We start from the raw sequence: 21,345 nt of genomic DNA, 5'->3' as shown, positions 1-21,345 counted from the left end.
ACGGCCCGCGGGCCAAATCCGGCCTGCGATACGTTTTTGTGTGGCATTATCAACTTTGGCCCGCGTGGGAAAAAGTTTGGACACGCCTGTACTAAGTAATTAATTGGAAATATAATCTTTCCTCCCAACAGGTGATGAAAATGATGGGCCTGAGCAACGCAGTGCACTGGATGGCTTGGTTCATCAGCTCCTTCATCATCATTATCATCTCATCATTGCTTCTTGTCCTGTTGCTGAAGGTGAGAACGAAATGAGGCAAGAAAGCTATTTTTATTTGCAAAGTGGAGCTTGAATCAATAGATTTTATGTCTTGATTTTTTCTATTTGTATCTTATTTCTTGCTTTCTTTTATCAATAAACAATGTTTGCAATGCTGCTGCACAAGACACGTAGGCTGCTTAGCCAAGTGGTGCGAACCCTGATACGGCACTCGAAAGGGCACCGGTTGGACACCGCTCAAGATCATGTGTGGCTATGTCTTCAGCAGCGCACTTAAAAGTCATACCTGAAGGTGGATACAACGATTGGCTTCCTCGCTTTTCCGTCCACTTAATGTAATCTTCAACCACCGGGCGTAAGCCTAGGTATCTCGCAGTCAGTAGCCTAAATCTCAGTAGTTTATTATCTCCTACTTTAAGCTATGTTTCACTGCTTGACGTGCAAACAAAACTGCTCGAATATTCAGGTCGGCGATGTCTTCTCCTTCAGTAACGCGTTCATTCTCATTCTCTGGTTGATATGCTTTGCAACTGCGACCATTGCTCAGTGCTTTCTTATCAGTTGCTTCTTTTCCAGGTATGAAATTTTTGTTCTTTTAACTTTAAACACGATTAATTTCTCTTTGGATGCTTTCTCACATCAGTGGTTTTATTTATACTGTAACTTTGCTGATGTGTGATTTTATTCCTGTTTCAAACATTTAATTTGTACTGTAGCCAAAATGACTTTCAATTTATTAAATGTATCGGTACTTAAACAGAATTGCCGATAGTCATTGTGCGTTTATGCATCGGATTGGCTGTTTTTTAAACATAGGCTACGAATTTTTGATACCTAATTGTAGAGCATTCAATAATGTACCGCCATGTATTCAGAGCAAACTTGGCAGCCGCGTGTGGGGGAATTATATTCTTTCTGCTCCAGCTTCCATACAACGTGGTCTTTGTCTATACTTCTCGAATGACGCTACCAACTAAAATAATCGCTGTAAGTAAACAGAAAAACCATTGATCCAAACCAGAATTCATAACTTCACACATCAATCTTTTTTGACTACTGGGGAATGTACACATTGTACAGCCTAACCATGGGGAGTAGAGAGCTCATCGCACTATGTTATTCTGGGCTACGTTAAAACTGGTTTCTGTCCGAGGATAGCCTCCGTTTTATGTCCGGTTTCCTTTCTTCATCTTACAATGGCAACTGTACAACAACATCGAAACTCGCAAAGTCGTTTCTGGTATTAAAAATCAATTTGAGCTTTGCGGTCATGCACAGCTCCATATGGTAGGCTACCCTACGTGAGGCTACATCTAAGATTTGCACTACACTTTACGTTTACATATAGGCCTACGCTCATTGTGTGTATTTTTGAATTTAAAAATCTGTTCTGAGTTCTTTTTAAAAATTTATGTTACGTCATTTTCAGTCGTTGCTGTCATCGGTTGCATTCGGATACGGAGCCAACTACATCGCTGATTATGAAATATCCGGGGATGGCATTCACTTTTCAAACTGGGCCTCAAGCGTCGATCCATCCGATGACTTTTCATTCCTTCTTTCCATGATCATGATGCTGGTCGATGCTCTCATATACATGACCTTGGCATGGTAGGACGCTCAACAGACATAGCAATGAATTTTACACCCACCATACGTTGATGAAAGTTACAAAGTCACAAGAAAATGTTGTATTCATGTTTCTCTTTTTAAAGGTACATTGAAAATGTGAGGCCTGGAAAGTATGGCGTCCCCAAACGCTGGTATTTCTTTGCAACACGATCGTATTGGTGCGGTGGTAAGGCACACAGCAGCTCGGCTAGCGATGGTGGAAATGCACATCACGGACAGGAGATTGAACTGGAAGCCGAACCTGAGCATCTGCCACTCGGCATTACGATGCAAAATCTTCGAAAAGTTTATAGGTGGGTGCAGATGTTTTATAATTTTTTTTAATGTATTGTAGACTTTTTTCAAGTTTAAATTAAAAAGATTGGACGTACAAATTATAAAAAAAGAAGTGCGTCTTAATACAAGCACCTTTTATTCTGTAGTTGAAAAATTTACAGAAGCAATAGTGTCTGCATTGATTTTTCGACTTAGTCATCGCAAATTTCAAAATTTCAAACCAGTTATTTGAAAAAACATTAAAAAAAGGTTCAATAAATAGCTTTATCATTAAAATTGTTAATGTCATGATCAGCCCAACTTACTTAGTTTTGTAAGAGTTTTTTTTTCCTTTCGCAGCAACGGGAAGGTTGCCGTGGACGATCTCTCCCTCAACTTTTACGAAGGTCAAATCACTTCATTTCTCGGCCACAACGGGGCTGGAAAGACAACGACGATGTCGATGCTAACAGGGTTGTTCACACCAACAACTGGTTCCGCTTATATTTATGGAAATAACATTCAGACCGAAATGGATCAAATCCGTCATCAACTTGGGTTTTGCCCACAATACAACGTTTTGTTCGGAGAGTAAGTGAACATTTTGCATGTTTTTTTTTTCATTTTTGTTAAGGTTAAATTAAAAAGTTTTGAAAACAAAACTGTTCAATAATAACTTTCAGCTAAAAACTATGCAATTATTTGCATTGATAACTAATAGTAACAGCTAAAACTTTGTGTGATAAATATAGCATAACTTTCTAGTCTGATGTATTGATATATTGATTGATGGGCCACATGTCCGCTTAGGCTAATATTGAATTTTAGCACTTTTTACCCAACCAATAAATTTGTCCGTTTTGAAGTTGATGCTACGTCTGCAATTGTTTAACGAATAGAAAAAAAGATTAATTTTGTGTCTGGCGGTTTGTAATGAGATTACAATTCAACATTCAGAGATTTGTTAAACACATGATTTTATTTTTTTTATTTTTCTTCTGAGCTACAAAATGTTATGATAATGAAAGTAGCTTAATCTTTTAACTTTTTACTGTAATTTTTCCACATAAAACGACAAGTGAAGACTGAAGACGATCTTGAATATCTCGACTACTGTCATCTCCGTTTGAAGTATTTTCTGCGATGTTTCACAAAAAATGTTGAAGTATGTGTCATCACAATTCGCTGATTGTTGTGTGACTTTGTGTGTTCAGCCTGACTGTACTGGAACATCTCCAATTCTATTCCGGGTTGAAAAACGCGGTCGGAGGGAACAAGGAAAGTTCTCAAGAAATTGAAGAAATGGTGAAGGACGTTGGTCTGCCACACAAGAAAAATGAAATTTCTAGTCATCTCTCTGGAGGAATGAAAAGGAAACTGTCGGTTGCTGTCGCCTTTGTAGGTGGATCAAAGTGCGTCATATTGGACGAGCCCACGTCAGGTATAGTAACGTTGTTATGGCAATATTAAAAGCATAGCATCTTCGCGCGTTTCGTCTACAATTCTGCATGTATACGTGTTGAGATCAGCAAAATTTGCAACCTGATGCGAGTGGATGAAGACACTGTGGTGTTGTATTTTAAATCTTTCAGGGTAAATTTGTATTAATTATAGATTCATCTGATAGGCCTGCTGTACTTGGATGCACTGACACTGTCTGCTTTGTAAATCGCCGAGAGCTGCGCAATGCGCATGTCTGCGATGGATGCATCCCTGTTAAAACACACTATTGTCGTTATTACCAAGGTAGGCTACTTTTATTTTCTAACCGATTATCTTTTTAAGGCGTCGATCCATACGCTCGGCGAGGAATCTGGGATCTGTTGTTGCGCTACCGTGCCAACCGTACCATTTTGCTCTCCACGCATCACATGGATGAAGCGGACTTACTGGGAGACAGGATAGCCATTATATCACATGTGAGCGGCGGCAATGGCTAAACACAACGATTGTGTGTTTTCTTAATATTCGTTTTGTAGATAGGCTAGAATAGTGGTGTGCAAACTTGCAGCACTGCTTAGCCAAATACACATAACCAGCTTGGTCTGTGGGCGCAACTAGAAATATCTATTGTTCGCTATATTATGGTGAATGTGCACACAATAAATGACCACACAGCTACCTCACGCGCGGATAGCGGGAGCCGAAGCTGGATGCTCAGCGGATAGATGTTCACTTCCTGTTCACACTTAACACACGAGTAGGCTATTCAACCGCAAAATAGCAGCGGATTTTGGTCTTGTATTTCGGTCTGCGGACAACTTAAAATTAGTTTAAGTTTTCGCTGTGTGCGAGCGAATAGAATCAGGCTACTACAAATAAGATGTGAATGTAATCAAAAAATGTAACTACAAGGGATTTAGGTAAAAAATTGTTTGCTTAATTTCACACTGGTTGAACCTGTCGGGTTGCCTAATAAAAAATACGTGACGCGACAATTTATCGAAAGACAATTTATCGAACGACAGTTAATCGAACGACAGTTTATCGAAAGACAGTTTATCTAACGACAATTCATCGAAACGACAGTTCATCGAACCGACTGTTTATTGAAACGACAGTTCATCGACCAACCGTTTATCGAAACGACAGTTTATCGAACGACGAAGCACATATGCAATGGAATACCGTACTCAGGGGTTAGGGTTAAGGATTAGGGGGTAGGGTTAATGGTTATGGTTAGGTTAAGGGTTAGGGTTAGGTTTTAAGTTGGGGGTTAGGTTTTCGATTAACTGTCGTTCGATACATTGTCGTTCGGTGAACAGTCGTTCGATTAATATAGTCGTTCGATAAACTGTCGTAGTACCTAAAAAATAATGTTTACTAAACGTTGCAAACTTGAGACATCAATGAAAATCTTCTAGCGGACCACATTTGGCCTGCGGGCCACGGTTTGCACACCCCTGGGTTAAAGTGTGTTCTCGTTTAAGCAGTTTTATTGCAAACTAACATCTTTATTGTTAAATCCTCAGGGAAAGCTCAAATGTTGCGGCTCATCTCTCTTCCTGAAAGGTTGCTTTGGCGTTGGTTATTATTTGACTGTAGTTAAAGGAAATGATGAAAAGAAGAAAATAAAAGCTGAAGAGGTAAGTAGAGTGGCCTATTCCTTTAAGGGATTTTAATAGGTCATCACCACTACCCCAACTAGCCAATCAGTCATTTTCCATGTTTTTTGTTCCTTTCCATGTAAAAAAGGACTAATTCGCTGCCTGAGATATACTATGCTGATTCTCTTTTCTTTCCAAACCGCCAACAGATGTTTCATGTCACTTCGTGAATGCATTGCACAGCTGTATATAAACATATTATGTGAAAATTTAATGTCTCGATAAAATCCAACTTTGCAGATATCTTTCACAAAGGGTTCGGATGAAGGGTTTGAAACTAATTCTGACAATTCGCCAAAGCCATCTTCATCGTCATCATCTTTGGCTTCGTCGTCATCTAAAATTACGCCTATTGAGAAATCATTTCATTCAAGCACCAGCACACCAACGGATTTGCCGCAAGGTATCACATGATAGAACATGTATCCATTACCTCAATGTCTTTACTTTATGTTATGTTACATAATAAAAACCACAACAATTTTTAGTACAGTCAAATACTGGGATAAATGGAAGTACTGTATGCATGAACGCCTAATCCCGGAACAGGTACGGTACGCAAAGAAGAAGAATGGCTACATAGTTACATCAATAGATCACTTTTGAGAAAAAGAACTACGGAAGGCACGGAATTTTTCGAAAAAAAAAAAAAAACAGGATACGAAAAGCTCAAGAAAAATGAAACACTAGAAAAGAAAAGCTAAAACTACCTCGTCCCCCACCCTCCATACAATGTGATCTATACCCACGTCTTTTCCATCACAGTCTGGGCCTCCAAAGCCACATACTACATCACCATCCAAAGCCAAATTCGATTTGAAGACGAAACCAATGCTCGGACACGAGCTGGAGTCGACGAAATAACAGATCAACATGTTTCAAACTATTGTTGCTTGAGCTATGCTCATGAATTGCCTGAGAGCTTCTTCGTCACATGACAGTGTTCTCATTTATATGTTAGGCCATAATAGCATGGCCATAACTAAGTGATTTGAAAACAAGGTTTTTGATGATTTATTGAGTCCAAAAAAAATGCACAAGTGAAAACAAATGTGTTATTGCTGTGGAAACATAAATATTAGTAGCACAAGGGAACAAATGTGTTAGCCATATTTATTTGTTACAAATAGTCTTTTTCATGGAATAATTAGTGATGTGATGTTGATGAGAGCAGCCGCATGGGCGAATCATACGTCTATCGTGGTCAATTCTTGCAACTCCACTGACGAACAAATGTTAGGTGTGGAACTGGTGTCTGAGGAAGTTTGACAATTGATTTTTGAGTCGTTGAGTGGCCTTGTTATCGTTTCGTATTCGAATACACAAAAGCTGAAATTTTGATTGCGTTTTCAGCAATTGTTGAATCATCTCACGTCAACAACCTTGTCCTGAAAACAATTCCTGAATCTAAAGTCCACGAAGAAAATCCCAGAGAGACGACATTTGTTCTGCCATACGCCGCTCAAGCCAACGGAATGTAAGCGGAGCTGTTCAATAAGTTGCGATATAAAAGCGTTGTGATGTTTAAGTGTGACAAAGCTTAAGTTGTGTTTTTAACATGTTCAGGTACAGCACGTTGTTTGAGAAACTGGACGCAAAGGAAGTGACGTATGGGCTGACCGATACCAGCTTAGAAGAAATATTTCTCACTGTCGCTAAGCAAAATGAAGACGAAGGAAAAGATGAAAAAACAAAATGTCAGTGAACTTTTTTATCTTTAAATTTTGCATCATTTTTGTTGTTGTTGGAATGTTTTAATATCAGGCACCTGTCTAAAAGCGTAAAAAGTCAGAACCACAGAGCATATTATAATTCAAAAATCAGTTTTTTCCTCCTATATAAAGTGGTATATTTAAGTTAGGCTACTTTGTCTCTGTACTTTCTTAGAAACTGCTCATTGAAACTTAAATATAGATAAAAAATTACACAAAACCTTTTTCTGCACAATCTTATCATCAAAATTTTGTTTCAAGGTTGCTGTTGTTTCCCACGATGCAGCACCTGGAGCATATCGCCGACCCAGCCACTTCCGCCTCCCGATCAAACTATTCATGACGGACTGCCGACAATCACTTCGCCCCACAGATCCCGTACGTGTGAATGTAACAACTACGTTATGTGTCTGTGACGGATATCATTTCCATAACTCTGCTGGATCACAAAATGAAAATTGTTATTACCTTTAGATTCTTTTACTACTAGCTTCTCGTGTTGCTTGGTATGATAATTAAACTTTACCATCACTTATGTAAGCATTATGCAAACATTCGTATAACTTTATACTTTTCCTTTATGTTTTTAATCACGTTTTTAGTAAACAAAGATGTGACGTCTTTTGACATGGAGGAAGTCGACAAGATGATGGTCGAAGGTCAACTTGATGACGGAACACAAGGTCAAGGGTCATACAAAGTAGTCGGAAATGAATTAATCTGGCAGCAGTTGAAAGCGCTCATTGTGAAACGATACCATCACTCAAGGTGCGTCACGATCATTTACGTAACTACATGCATACTAACTGAGCCTGATTCTGATGACTTTATCCCGTAAATGTACAATCGTCGAACCTTTTAAATCGAGTTTTTCTATTTGCTAACACACGAATGGAATCGTTTGTTTTACTGTACAGTACTTTGTTAAGTTAGCGTTATTGCAAAACTCTTCCGGAAAAGGGCACTTTAACCGATGTTTGATCATGAATAGTGTATTGCACTGTGGCCCATACACCAACGGATATTCAGATAACATGATGCGGGTGCAGAATTTTCAACACCAATGGTTATGATAAATTTTGAAATAGGCTACGCTGTAGTATTCATAAACATAGCCTACCAAACAGAAAACAGTTACACATTGCGTATCTTTTAAAAGCGAAAATAAAATAGCATGCTCGTATTCATAGTGAACACTAAACAATAAACATACCATCTGGCCGGATATTGCACAAAGAAAACCTTTGGGAGGGCTTCTGAAACGTTTATTTGAAAGATATTTATTGCCAGTAAGAATGTAGTAATAACGTCCAATTGAAGTAATAAAGTCCGTTATCTGTACATTTGGCTGTAACTTTTTATAGGGTAGACGATGTGTTTTTAATAAGCTGGATGACATGTTTTATAACCTTTCTTTTGTTATTTTTATGCAGCCGAAACATAAAAGGATTCGCGGCTCAAATTTGCCTTCCTGTATTTTTTATTGGGTTTGCCTTGTTGCTGCAAATCCTATTTCCAGCAGACACAGCGTTGCCAGCTCTTGAGCTACAGCCTTGGATGTATGGCGACACGAACACATTTTACAGGTCAGGGCAGTAAATCGTGAGTCGTGACATACGTGGACTTTCCAGCTAACAAAAATGTCTTTTTTTACGTCGTTTTGACGCCACCAGACGTTGAAGTGGCAAATTTTGTTAACGCGGTCATAAATCAAATCTTAGCATTCAGTAAAAATCGTTTTCCATTCGCGTTTTGTGACATTGCATAAGAAAACCACTTGATAGTGGTCAGCCTTTTAGGGTTTGTCCCACGTAAACGTTAAATGTCGTCTGTGGAAGGGTCTGACTACTTTGTAAAATGACGAGGTCCATTTGTTGATATATTTCCAGTTAATTTCTTTGCATTTTAGTGACGATTCTACAACGAGCAGCAGCTTGTCATCTGACGTCAGTCAGGCCTTGCTGAACAAGCCAACCTTGGGGATGAGATGCGTGGATGGGTATCAAGTGCTAAATGAGGACGACGAGCCCATTTCCTGTGTGAACACAGAGAGTAAGATTTCCTTTTAATCGATTTTTTACTTCACAAGCAATAGCTACGACACAACACTTGCAGCTCTTTCAATTTTTTACCACAACCAAATTGCTTGTGGCCTCTTTTTAAAGCTTGCTAGTTATATTTTTCTCTCGAAAATTAGTTTATTGATAGATACATTAGTTTATTGTTTTATTTCATTTAGTTGTGCTGGTTTTTGCGTGCTCGCTTATTGTGTCTGAAGTCAGGCTATCATTGTTGTTATGCAATAAATAAATGTAATAGTCCTCGGTTTTATCAGTTAGTAATGATAGTGTAATTGTTATTTCTTGTCACTACAAGAAAGCTTAAGTTTTTCTGCAACTGCGGCTTTATCCAGTTTCCTATATCCTATTTATGGTGTGGAATCGTTGTTACCCTGACATTCCCACCACTTTACGCAGGCTATCATTCCGAAAGTATATAGATTACATAGAATATATTGATCAGACTCGGAGACAAAAACAATACCCATTGAATTGTTATAAGTTAGTCTGAACGTAATAAGAACTTTGTATTTCCTTCATGTTTTGTTGAACTCTTTGATTCCTTTCAGATGGACTGTGGCAAGATCACGCCGACGTAGAGGGGTTTAGTCAAGACAGTGACTCAAACCAAACTTTGACGTGCTTCTGCACTGAAAATGATTCGACAGTGCTTCTTGCAGGTTAAATTAATTACGCTTAAATAACTAATAACTCCTCTTTCAACTACATAACAGTCCACGAGTAACTTTTTGGGGAATATATTATACTGAGTTGATAGTCAACAATAAAAAGTGTTGCTTACCTTCCGCTGACTTCAACTTTGTTGGCAAGTTTCCCGACAAGCAACAAGCCAATAAAGTTGTATATAAAAGGGCTAAAGTTCTGTTAAGATAAAAATAGCGTTACTGGCTGTAAATTAGTGATTAGTAATTAGTAATTTATATGATCATTGCATGTACTGGGTGTAAATTAGTAATTTATATGATCATTATAATTAGTATATATTTGATGATTGATAACACTAGATTAGCAGTACACTGTTTGCTGCTAAATGCATTATTTTCCGAGTGCTACCCAGCCATAAAACCAGTCGTATTACACGTTGATTTAGCATCTGCGGACGTTAACGCAATGTCAAAAATGATTGATTTGTTGGCTGGATAATCAATGTTGCCGACCACGCGTATTTCAGTAAAGTTTCATTCTCAGAATTAACGTATTGTAGAATTTGCAGCGCAAGTAACCATGTTCTGAATCAAGATCCGACTGAGATTAGGCCTTACAATGGTGAAAATGTTGTTTTACAAAACCGTATCGTTTTGGTCTACAGAATGCCCCGTGGGTGCTGGTGGCTCGGCAACACCACGTGTCTTGTTGCAGTCCTCTGATTGGATGTATAATATGACCGGACGTAACCTTTCCGATTGGCTTGTCAAAACTGTTGACAGGTAAGCTCAACTTAAGCTGGAAATTAGGCCATTCATAAATTTTCGTTCTTGAAAAAAATCATTAAGTCAAGTCAAGACAAGAAAAGGTGAAATGATGAACCATTTAAAATGTCAACCTGGGTTTTTATTGTCGCTTGGAAAGAGCAACACTGATGCCGCATGCTGAGGACATTTTTCGGTGTGAGCCCAACTTCTGCTCATTTTGTTCGATGGAACGAATTTATTGCATAATCTAAGGGTGACTTTTCTTGACATATAAACAGAAACTGTTCTTTAATTTTGGAGATATGTTTTTGCAGGTTCAGACAAGACCGTTACGGGGGATTGTCACTTGGAGAGTTGTACCGCAGCACCATAGCGGCCGATGACGTCACAGGACTTCTTCAGTTTGCTGAAGCGAATAGTGACTTCAATTTGTCTCCTTCCGCTGATTCTACCGAGGCTGTCAACTCTTTTGTTGAAGGTGTAGCGAGATCAGAGAATGCAAAGGTATGGTCACAGTTAGGCAGCATTTTGAGCAATGGACATCATTTTTCTGAAAAGCAATATTTTTTTAAAATGAAATGGCTCTGTGCGGTTTATTTTTAAACGAAATTAATCAGTGAAATTTACGAGGCAAAATTTATGAGCTTATCTGATTCATCACAGGCTGCATTGACTGTGATACATACGACAACGAATTAGTAAAAATGGAAGCGGTTTAAATTACGGTTCAAAAAACTGCAAAACTAACTTTAAGAAGTTTTTATGTTTTGCAAAAAAAAAAACTCAAAGCATTTTGTACGTTTTTTAGGTTTGGTTTGACAACAACGGATACCACGCAATGCCCACTTGGCTGAATATTCTAAACAACGCTGCCTACCGCTCTACCGTACCAGGGGGTGCAAATGCATCGAAATATGGCATTGCAGTGTTTAACCATCCGCTTGATTTCACTGTATCTAGTGTTGACCAAGCAACAAGGTTGGTTGAGATTTTATTTGGACTTTGAATTTGTTAAAAGCCTGATATAGAAGACTTATGTAACCATTTAAGCTACTTCGAGGTGAGCTGACATAAATTTAGCTAGTAGGCCTATAGTTATTTAGTTTGCGACAATGCGACATGAAGGCAAAGATTCAAAATTTCATTGTAAGTTTAAAAATCGGTAACTAAGACATTCATGTAATTTTGAAAACGTAAAGTTGAAAAAAAGAACTTTTGATTTCCAGATCGCCTTCAATTTCTGGTGTCAACGTCGCGGTGTTTGTTTCTTTCGCGATGTCTTTTATTCCAGCTGGTTTTGTGTTGTTTCTTATCGAGGAGAAAGTTTCGAAGGCAAAACACCTTCAATTTGTTAGCGGCGTCAACCAATTCGTTTACTGGATATCGGCTTACATTTGGGATATGGTATGCACTGCTTATGTCGAGAGTTTTATAATTTTTGTCAAACGAGCCCTCATGATGATTCGAGAGTCAAGACAATTCGAGGCTTTCTTACCCAATTGTCTTTTTTATTTGCTTTTATTAAGTAGTTGCTATGCTCTTGTGGCCTGTAGCCCAACAGATGAATGGTTTTCGGCGTCAAAGTAGCAAGCACCCTGATCACAAAATAAGTAGAAGTAATGACCAATGAGCCACATTTCTTAAATACTCGCATGGACAAAGGCATTCCGTTGATGTCGTTTAAAATAAACCATAATGGTGATATTGTATTAAAACTTGTGCTCATACTGTACATGGATGGCATGAAAAAGAAACAAGTCGTTCATAAAAATTCTTCACTTCTTTTCAACGAAAAATTTCTTCCTAGAAAAACGTTGCTTCTATTAGCAATGTCCACCTTTTTATCAACTCTACAGTATTGGGAAAAGTTAAAAAGTAGCCTATTAATGTATGGGATAAACACTTTTTACGGAAATCTTAATAGATTCACTTGTGCTCAGAGACTTGGCTAACGAATTGCTCAGCATGTCTTTCTTTGTGACTAGCAATTTTCTCAAATGAAGATATCTTTCGATTTCAGATCAACTACTTGATTCCAATGGCGGTTGTGCTGATCGTTTTTCTGTGCTTTCAAGATGAGGAGTACGTGTCTGCTGATAACTTTCCGTGCTTTTTCTGCTTATTCCTCTTATATGGATTTGCAATTATTCCCATGATGTACCTTTTCACCTTCTACTTCGAGGTTAACATTCACAAAATTTGTAACAATATTGCAGTAAAGCTGAATTGATAAACTGATAGAAACATATTGTCTTGTTGCTCGACAACTCTCCAAGCTAATCTGTTTTTAACAAAAAGAATATATTCCATCAAACTCAAATGATCTTACTTTAGGTTCCTAGCACCGCTTTTGTTGCTTTAACCTGCATCAACATATTCATTGGAGTCAACACAAGCATCGCCACCTTCATCTTGGAAGTAAGTGTTTTACTCCATAGAGATTGTAACGAGTTGTGTTTTGACTTTGTCCACAGTAAACTTTGTCTTTTTTCAGCTTGTCGGAGATGATAATCTGAAAGAGGTCAACGAAACTTTGAAGCAGATTTTCCTCATCTTTCCTCAATACTGCCTCGGTCGAGGTATAATCGACTTTGCTGTCAATCAAGCTTACGCTGATGCATTTTCTTCGTTTGGTGAGTTGAACGTTTCTCATTTTCCTGAAAGAATAAAATCATTTGCATGCAATGCATAATCTAATTTAAGATTTCACCCTTGGAGAAAGCTCAACTAATCGTCCTTTCTCCCAAAGTGTTTTAGGCTACCGGTCGTGTTTTATCTTTTAGTCTTGTGCAGAAGCAATATTCCCTTTGGTCCGACTAAATATCCACCGGTATACGATAGCCTTTTGTTGGCTTTGATCCACCCGAGTTGTTATATAGAATCCTTTGTAAAATATAAATCTTAAACTTTTTTTGTGCAGGTACCAATACCACAAGCTCCTTCCAAAGCCCATTCACCTTTACATTGGTTGGAAGAAATCTTCTAGCACTGGCTATTGAAGGAGTCGGCTTTTTCATTTTAACCATTCTTATACAATACAGGTAGGCTACTTCCAATTTCTTCACTTATATCGGGTTGGCAGCATGCTGCAACTTTCACAACAATTGAAATTCGTTTCAACTTGAGTTTTACCTTTTTAGGTTTTTTATCAAGACCAAGAAAGTGACCAACTACAACTTCAAGAAACCATTCGACGCATCGGAGCATGACGATGACGTTGTAGCTGAGCGGGAGCGTTTGTTAAAAGGAAAAAGTGACGACATTTTGCAAGTCACTAACTTGACCAAGGTTTTTAGAAAGAGAGGAACAAACACCAGTTTTGCTGCAGTGGACAGGTAGACTGTTGATGGATCTATAAACATCACATTTCTTGTGGGGCATGTAGGTTGTAATATTTTATTCCAAAACTTTAAATTTATTTGTCAATTCAGCTATCCTTAAGTAACAACAACCTTCTTACGACAGTGGTACTGCGTTTTCTTTCTCAGACTTGATCTTTGCTATGATAGAATTTTGCTTGCTACAGTCAGACCTCACGAACCTGACTGACTTTCTTTCGTGAAATTTTGTCGGTTCAGGGGGCGTTCCTGATCACTAACACTCGAATTAAAAGACAGACGCACATATCATTGCAAGAATTGAAAGAAGCGGATTTGTTTCAGATTACAAGAAACCACGAGTTATGAAATGAACGATTGATGGGGTCTGAGTGCAACCCCGAAGGAAAGTTTAATGCTAAACATTTAATTGTAGCTTAGTAGTGAAGATGGAAATTGTAGACCTTGGATGTTCGAAACATTTGAAAGATGAGCTTACGTTTTACGCTTTGGCCTGGTTGTGTTGAAATGGGACAAGCTCTCGCTTTTGCTCCCTCCGTCTATGGTTGTTTCAAGATTGTTATTTTTGTACAAAGTATCATTGTATCAACTTTGTGCATAGGTTATGTGTTGGTGTCCCCGAAGGCGAATGCTTCGGCTTGCTCGGAGTGAACGGAGCAGGGAAAACCACAACCTTCAAAATGTTGACTGGAGATACGTCACCAACAGCCGGTGACGCTTTGATCTGCGGTCAAAGCATACTCGGTGATCTCAGAGAAGTTCAACAGAACACAGGATATTGCCCTCAATTTGAAGCATTGAACAGCCTGCTTACAGGTGTGTGGTCCATCATGTTTTTTTATGGGGCGTGTAAAGAAGTTAAGACCAAGCACTGATGTGGATATTTTTGATTACGCCACAAATACGGAATTGCATCTTATTATTTCTTGAATAAACTGTTTCGAAACTGACACTAAGCATTGCATTGTTACGTTATATTGCCTTTTGTGCTTTTTGAGGCCTATATGTCTTCATGCTTGCTATGATTGCCATGATTTATATGCGACAGGTCGCGAGCATTTGATATTTTACGCGAAACTTCGCGGAGTTCCTCCTGAAGACATCGACCGCGTGGCAGACTGGGCTGTCAATAACTTTGGATTGAAGATGTATGCCAATAAACCAGCTGGGACGTACAGTGGCGGAAATAAAAGAAAATTGAGTGCAGCCATTGCCTTCATAGGATGCCCTCCCATTGTTTTCTTGGTAAATCCAGTGTTTAAACCGTACATTGTTACTCTTTGATCTGATTTGCTGTTGACTTAAAGTAGGTCTAATGATAAGTTTCTTGGCATCTTCAACAAAACATGACAATGGCCATTTTGTGTTCTAGGTTTTCATTGTAACTTTGCGTAATCTATTATTCCTTTACCAGGACGAGCCAACTGCCGGGATGGATCCCATGTCTCGAAGGTTCCTCTGGAGCAGAATCGCCGAAGCTGTTCGAGGTGGTCGCTGCATCGTGCTGACGTCACACAGCATGGAGGAGTGTGAAGCTTTATGCAGCAGACTCGCCATCATGGTCAATGGAAGGCTCAAGTGTCTGGGAAGTCCTCAGCATCTTAAAAACAAGTAAAATTGTCAACGTTGTAATGTTCATAAATGACTTTATTTAACACTTGACCACCATCTTTGTTGCTATTTTCACCAGATACGGAGAAGGCTACACAATTACCATGAAGGTTGGGGGACTCAATCCGGACTTTGAAGCTGTGAAAAATTTTGTAGAATCATCGTTAGCTGACGCTGCGCTGAAAGAAAGCCATTGCAACATGTTAATGGTAAATTTAACTCTTCGTATTTTACAGACTATGTGCGGTAATAGAGTTTTGTTACGTCTCTATGATAGTGCTTGGAAAATGTTGTAGCATGTGACATTATCGCAAAATTAGCCAACAAACCCCATGAAGAGACGTTTTTTTTGCGAATGGGCAATAAAACATAATCGAAGTATTTCTACATTAAAGTTACTGTTGTACAAACTTTAGCCTACTCTTTACTTGCTACGTGCTGAACTGCTCTTGTCTGTGTTTAGTACCAACTACCAACAGAGAATGTAAAACTGGGGGATCTTTTCAACCTCCTCGAAAGGAACAAGAAAAAGTTGCAAATTGAAGACTACTCTGTTAGTCAAACAACTTTGGACGAGGTAAGGTCACTCAGCTAATCGCCTATCGTGTTGTTTGGCGAATATGTCCTTAGTTTTAACCGTTTGAGTCCTCACAACTAAAACACTTTCATCTAATTCTAAAGTGATCACATTTACGTTGGAATTGTGTACAGTGCGCTAAACTACCGCATAATCCTAAATCTTTCATATTTCTTTATCGTTTGTTTGCGAGAAGTAGAATTGCTTAGAAACAGAATGCGGTATATTTAGATAAGACACAGTTTAAAAGTTTGGCAGCAATATCTTTAGCTACAACATCGAAACAATTGCGAAAATAGCATGAAAGCTGAAGTGTAGGCTGTGTAGGGTAAAGTGAATTAATGTAACAAGCGTTTATTTGAAACAAATCACAACTTACCCATTTTATTAGACTGTTCTGTTTCATTAAAAACGCAATAATAGTGTATTCACACAGTGCTTTAATTTTAAGGTGTTTGTTAATTTTGCCAAAAATCAAACTGACGGGTTGGAAGACGACTATGGAGTACAAACTTTCTCAAGCAACGACAACAGAGACTCCGTCAAACCTTTGCAAGATCCGAACGTCATCGCTGGCTCTCCGCGTCATGAGATTCCCTTGAAGGAATTGCCATTGTATGATGGTGGACATGTCAATCCAGATTTCAACAGAGTGGAATCCTCCACTGAAATTCTTTAAACGAAATTCCCAGCGACACTCTACAGAACTTTATCATGTTGTGTTTCTTGAACATTGCACAGATAGGCAAAGAAACTGCTGTTTTTAACCCCAGACAGCAAAATGCACCATTTTTACATTGATTCAACGTTTGCAGACCTTGAATCAGTGTAAAAGTGACGGATTTTGCTGTCTGGGACATTTGTTATGCAACGTGTTAAGGTGTGTTGTCATTCGTTAATCATGTAGGCAATAGGCAAATGCACGGTATCGTTATCTATAGGTTAGTTTATTTTTATGATTTTTTTCGTAATTCGTTTTATAGGTACACATCCTATAGTCAGTGAGATTACCTTTATGATTCAGAGATTTTTTCTAAGACCTTCAAACAATGTTACTAGAAGTCAAATAAAGATATAAAATATATAATAAAGCTGAAAATGAAAATAGTTTAAACTTTTAATCTTAACAAACCACCACCATGTATCTGGTGAGATGAACTAATACATTCAAATTTTGTTCATTCTGTTTATATAAGATGCTACGCATACGCGGCAAAATCTTGAAATGATTTTATGTTGAATAAGTTAATGTGTTATTTTTTTTGTTGCATTAGTGCAACAATTAGTCTACGCTACAAAAATGAAATAATCTACTAAAATAAGCATGACGTCATTTTTTTCTCACCACTAACTGCACCAATGAGGGCTCAATTTTTTATCTTAGATAGGTCATACGTGATAATAGGTAATCTTTTGTTTGCAGTAGGCTAAGTTATCACAAACTATTCTACAAAATATGAATAGGATGATGACCATCTGGTGGATTAATCAAAAAAACAACAAGAGTGATGTGTTTGTGTATTTTTGATCCGTTGGGTTCAACTCTGGTGAGAGTAACTTTTTACGGAAGGTAAAAACACGAGCGTTTTTAACGAATGCCAAGTATTGCCCATCCACACATCAATGAACACTTGGTTGATAGGCTATCAGGGCGAATTGGTATGCTAAAAAAATTAAAAAGAATTCAAAATATGCAGACCCAAAACCGAACTAGGTTTCGTTAAATTGAGAAAAGGTTAACCTTTACGGCCCAGGATATATTGTTGAAGTGGGAATAAAACCAAAACAAGAAGATATTGTTTTTTGCACTTCCGGTATCCACATCCGTTCCTTCTCGACATCTAACGGGTGCACGTGTAGGCTACAAACTTTCAGAGAGTTTTTTTAAAAATATGTTACTGTTTCTATATTGCACTTATTAACACTTGCGCTTCTCCTGAGCCACAAAATTGATGAAAAAATACCCTGCAACCGGAGGCTCACCTTTGACATTACGTATCCCATATTGCATATCTTTAAATGTTTTCTATGTCTCGTTTACTATCACAACACCAGAGAAGCACTTCATGATCCGCGACACTATCATTGAGGTACACCCTCAGACAGGCACTTTATTTGATCTAATCCGTACCCGATCTGGGCTGTCTGAGCTTTTTGTTTCCATTATTTTTGAATGTATTGTTTCTAGACCTGCGATAAAAATAATTTTTTTCCACAAGAGTGCTTTTAACCGTTTTTATGAAAATTTGGAGATGTACCTTTGATAACGTAATATTAGTAAAATTTTTATTTTATGACTAACTTCTTGTCCATTGAAAGTTGCTCCATTAATTTTTGTAAATCCTGATGACATTTTTAATTTTATCGTTAATTTTTATTGCATTGTTTGCTCTATTGGTGTCTGAACCAGAGCACGTTGTTCAAATTAAATCAATGAAAATAAAAGAAAAAGTGTGATGATCAATTCGTTTGTTACAGTAGACATTTTACTTCGTTATAGAGTCGGTAAGGTTTGCTTCCTTTTCCTTTCGTTTCTTTCGCAGTTTCTATCATATTATGGTTTGCTCTACGCTATGAAAATTATGGTATTCATTCACCACTACATCTTTGATGAGTTAAGGTCATTTGCTTCTTGTCGTTCTATGAAAACTAAAGTTTTCAGCAGAACTGTTTGTTGCAAATTTTTTACTGTGGTATATTCAAGATGTTTTCTCATTGTAAACTTTATTGTTTACTTATCCTCAGTAGAATTTGTGACGCCATGCCACATCTTTCTCTTTTTTTGTGCTATGCCACATCTTTCTCTTTTTTCCGTTTTTTTTTTTAAATTTGATTTGCGTCTGATTGTTCGTATTGCAGTCTCATCCCTTTTTGTTTGAAGTAATATTCATCAATCAAAAAGGAGTTGCAGAAACTAAATTGCAAAACCTTCGTAGCCCAACTGACGTACATTTCAATTTACAATTTTCTTGAGTTCCAATTAGCAAATTTGCCGTTGAAAGCTTTACATTCTAGCTTAGCCAGAAATATTCAATCTTTTTGCACAAAGAGGCCATAGCCAACAAACCTGTTCAATATACTACCTTAACAGACCACAAGCAGGAACCCAAGCTTACGATGATCATCATCATTCATCCTCGGTTAGTTTTCCACTATTGGTATTTTTGCTTCAATACAAAAATGCAAATCGGTCACAGATATACGGCACAATGCTGAAGGCTATTGACATTCTGTTTTGACAAACTACCTGATGATGAAAAAGGTTATCGAAATACCATAGCAATTATACCATTTCAATCAAGGTACCTAAATGCTTTGTAAAAAATTTACGTTAAGCTTTAACTAAAAATCTAGGCCTAGGCTGCTGTCAGTTAAGTCCAAAAAGATAAAAAATGTAAAAACGTTCTTTGATTTACATCACTGTGATGTAAAAGCAAAAAAACATAATAGACTTAGTAATGATTTAAATTTTAGCATAACAGAGAATTTTTTAAATGAGCCACTTTTGTGCCACAAACGTTTGGCTTCAGAAAGGTAGGCTACAAAGAAATTGCGGGTCTCATGACCTAATGCGTAAAGGTCTTTCTTTATGGCAACTGTAAACTTGTTTCAAAATACATCAGAATACTGTGGCAGCAGCTTTCCACCTACATAATAGGGAAGCTGATCGTGAGCTACATGTTCAGAACAATGGAAAAGCTCTGTCCTGCCCAGAGCCAAGGTATCTTGGGGTGACACTAGAACTAGACAGATCGCTCACATACCGCCGCCATTTGGTGTCACTGCGCAAGAAACTGAAATCCCCACTTTCCAATCAAGGGGATGTGGGGATTTGTAAAGTCGTTAAGGCTGATCGAACGAAAATAGAAGACGCCATACTCGAGTTTCACCCTTGTTTGTAATGATGATGATGATGATGGCGTATGAGCGATCTTTTCAGGCTAGATTGGAGGGCAGGAAATCTTCAGCTACTCAGCAGTCTCGTTGTCCAGGATTCTCAGACCATGCGCACCGTGTGGAGGCCGGTGGGTTAGGCAGTGGTGGATGACATGGTCTGCGGTCTGTTCCGTGGCACCACACTCGCATTCTGATGAAGGAGCCAGGCCCCACTTGTGCATGTCCGAACGAAAGCGGCCGACGCCAGTTCGCAGGCGGTTAAGCCTGACCTACGCAAGCCTTGCGAGGGACATTCCTGGTGGACGGGGATCGGCGTCGGGTATGAAGTCACGGAGCGTGGAGGTGTGATTTAGCCACTCCGTGTTCCACATGTGGTTCGTCCAGTGTGCCGCACTTAAATCAAGTTCTTCTGCGTTCTTAAGGAGTTGTTGTGCGGCAGGCACAACAAAGTTGTAATCATTAGTGGTGTGTATATCCATAAGTTTTAACGGAAATCGAACTTTCAACTTGATGGGAATTGTGAACGTTTCCGACTTCAGTGAGAATCGAACCTCCGTTGAGGCACCGTCGGTCAAGTTTCGAGACAATGAAATTGAACGGAATGATTGCGATTCACAACAGCTTCATTGTCTTGAAGTTTAGCTGAAATAAGTTTTTGCAATAGAATAGATTGAAGGTTCTTTTCTTCGGCTTGAGGCTGCTGTTTTAATTGTGGTCTGCTAGTCTGTTAAAACCCAACAGACCGCAATCAAGACAGCAGCATCAAGTCCAAGAAGCTTTTAAAACAACGACAAGCTGACTCCAACACCATTCGTCATTGCACAGGACTAGGGAACTGTGTTTCGAAAACTCGTGTAAATCGCTACTACCACAGCGAACTCGCAGCCTCAGGCAGTACTTTTGATGTTGGCAATGTAAAAATGACCAACTTGCAACTTTGCTAGATGGAATGGACCAAATTATCCCCTGAACGCGGCTCTGTGCTGTCCGTATCTAAGGCAGGGAAAACTAGAGCTTGGACCTGAAACTTGTCATTTTCATGAAACTGAATAAGGTTTTCTCGGTACTCAATGAGCTTCATTGTTGAAAAAACTTGTCCCGTTTTTGACTAAAAGAAAAATTCAGGTCTTAGTTTAATTATTTTACGAGCTGGAAAAAACATGAAACCCCTGCCAGTTAACGGCCTTGAGTGTGCTTCAAAAAGACGTCCGCTGGTCTGTAACCAGTGGCGGATCCAAGGGAGCGATCGGGGCGATCGCTCCCCTAAAACACAGAAAAGTAACTGTATTTATGGTGTTTTTGCAAGGTCGGATTTATGTGGATGTAGAGGACGTGGCGTGTTGTATGTCGAGGCGCGCTCTCATGTATAGCCGTCCATACGACGAAAACACCCCTGGGCACAGTCTTCAATGCTTATTGCTCCACGTTCTGGTTTATTTCGAATCCAACTGTGTAGGCAAAAAAAAAATGAAAGGCGAAAATTTGTTGAAATCGCCTCCAAAAA

At 38.6% G+C, this 21,345-nt stretch overlaps 1 protein-coding gene across 3 annotated transcripts in view; it reads left to right on the top strand.

Moving 5' to 3' along the window:
* Positions 1-21,345, top strand: part of LOC145778912 (phospholipid-transporting ATPase ABCA1-like) — a 71,519-nt gene that overhangs the window by 12,014 nt on the left and 38,160 nt on the right. The window contains exons 16-47 of one of the 3 annotated variants that reach the window (XM_082590504.1): positions 132-239; positions 686-795; positions 1,095-1,206; positions 1,649-1,830; positions 1,935-2,144; positions 2,467-2,697; positions 3,321-3,547; positions 3,892-4,025; positions 5,079-5,192; positions 5,454-5,616; positions 6,567-6,690; positions 6,780-6,910; positions 7,187-7,303; positions 7,528-7,693; positions 8,359-8,511; positions 8,835-8,977; positions 9,555-9,665; positions 10,316-10,433; positions 10,733-10,922; positions 11,227-11,396; positions 11,645-11,822; positions 12,439-12,600; positions 12,753-12,836; positions 12,913-13,051; positions 13,339-13,459; positions 13,559-13,753; positions 14,358-14,572; positions 14,805-15,001; positions 15,171-15,367; positions 15,447-15,576; positions 15,831-15,944; positions 16,396-18,402. In XM_082590504.1, the coding sequence (XP_082446630.1) occupies positions 132-239; positions 686-795; positions 1,095-1,206; positions 1,649-1,830; positions 1,935-2,144; positions 2,467-2,697; positions 3,321-3,547; positions 3,892-4,025; positions 5,079-5,192; positions 5,454-5,616; positions 6,567-6,690; positions 6,780-6,910; positions 7,187-7,303; positions 7,528-7,693; positions 8,359-8,511; positions 8,835-8,977; positions 9,555-9,665; positions 10,316-10,433; positions 10,733-10,922; positions 11,227-11,396; positions 11,645-11,822; positions 12,439-12,600; positions 12,753-12,836; positions 12,913-13,051; positions 13,339-13,459; positions 13,559-13,753; positions 14,358-14,572; positions 14,805-15,001; positions 15,171-15,367; positions 15,447-15,576; positions 15,831-15,944; positions 16,396-16,623 (4,974 nt within the window). In that variant the 3' untranslated portion in view covers positions 16,624-18,402. Of the gene's footprint in view, positions 1-131; positions 240-685; positions 796-1,094; positions 1,207-1,648; positions 1,831-1,934; positions 2,145-2,466; positions 2,698-3,320; positions 3,548-3,891; positions 4,026-5,078; positions 5,193-5,453; positions 5,617-6,566; positions 6,691-6,779; positions 6,911-7,186; positions 7,304-7,527; positions 7,694-8,358; positions 8,512-8,834; positions 8,978-9,554; positions 9,666-10,315; positions 10,434-10,732; positions 10,923-11,226; positions 11,397-11,644; positions 11,823-12,438; positions 12,601-12,752; positions 12,837-12,912; positions 13,052-13,338; positions 13,460-13,558; positions 13,754-14,357; positions 14,573-14,804; positions 15,002-15,170; positions 15,368-15,446; positions 15,577-15,830; positions 15,945-16,395; positions 18,403-21,345 lie in introns of those variants that run through there. The other 2 variants (XM_082590505.1, XM_082590503.1) reach the window with 2 other exon arrangements.

This window comes from Aplidium turbinatum, chromosome 10 (assembly GCF_918807975.1).
Source record: "Aplidium turbinatum chromosome 10, kaAplTurb1.1, whole genome shotgun sequence".
Lineage (NCBI taxonomy): Eukaryota > Metazoa > Chordata > Ascidiacea > Aplousobranchia > Polyclinidae > Aplidium > Aplidium turbinatum.
The sequence above is the reverse complement of the archived record's forward strand: the minus strand, read 5'-3'. Positions and strand labels throughout refer to the sequence as shown.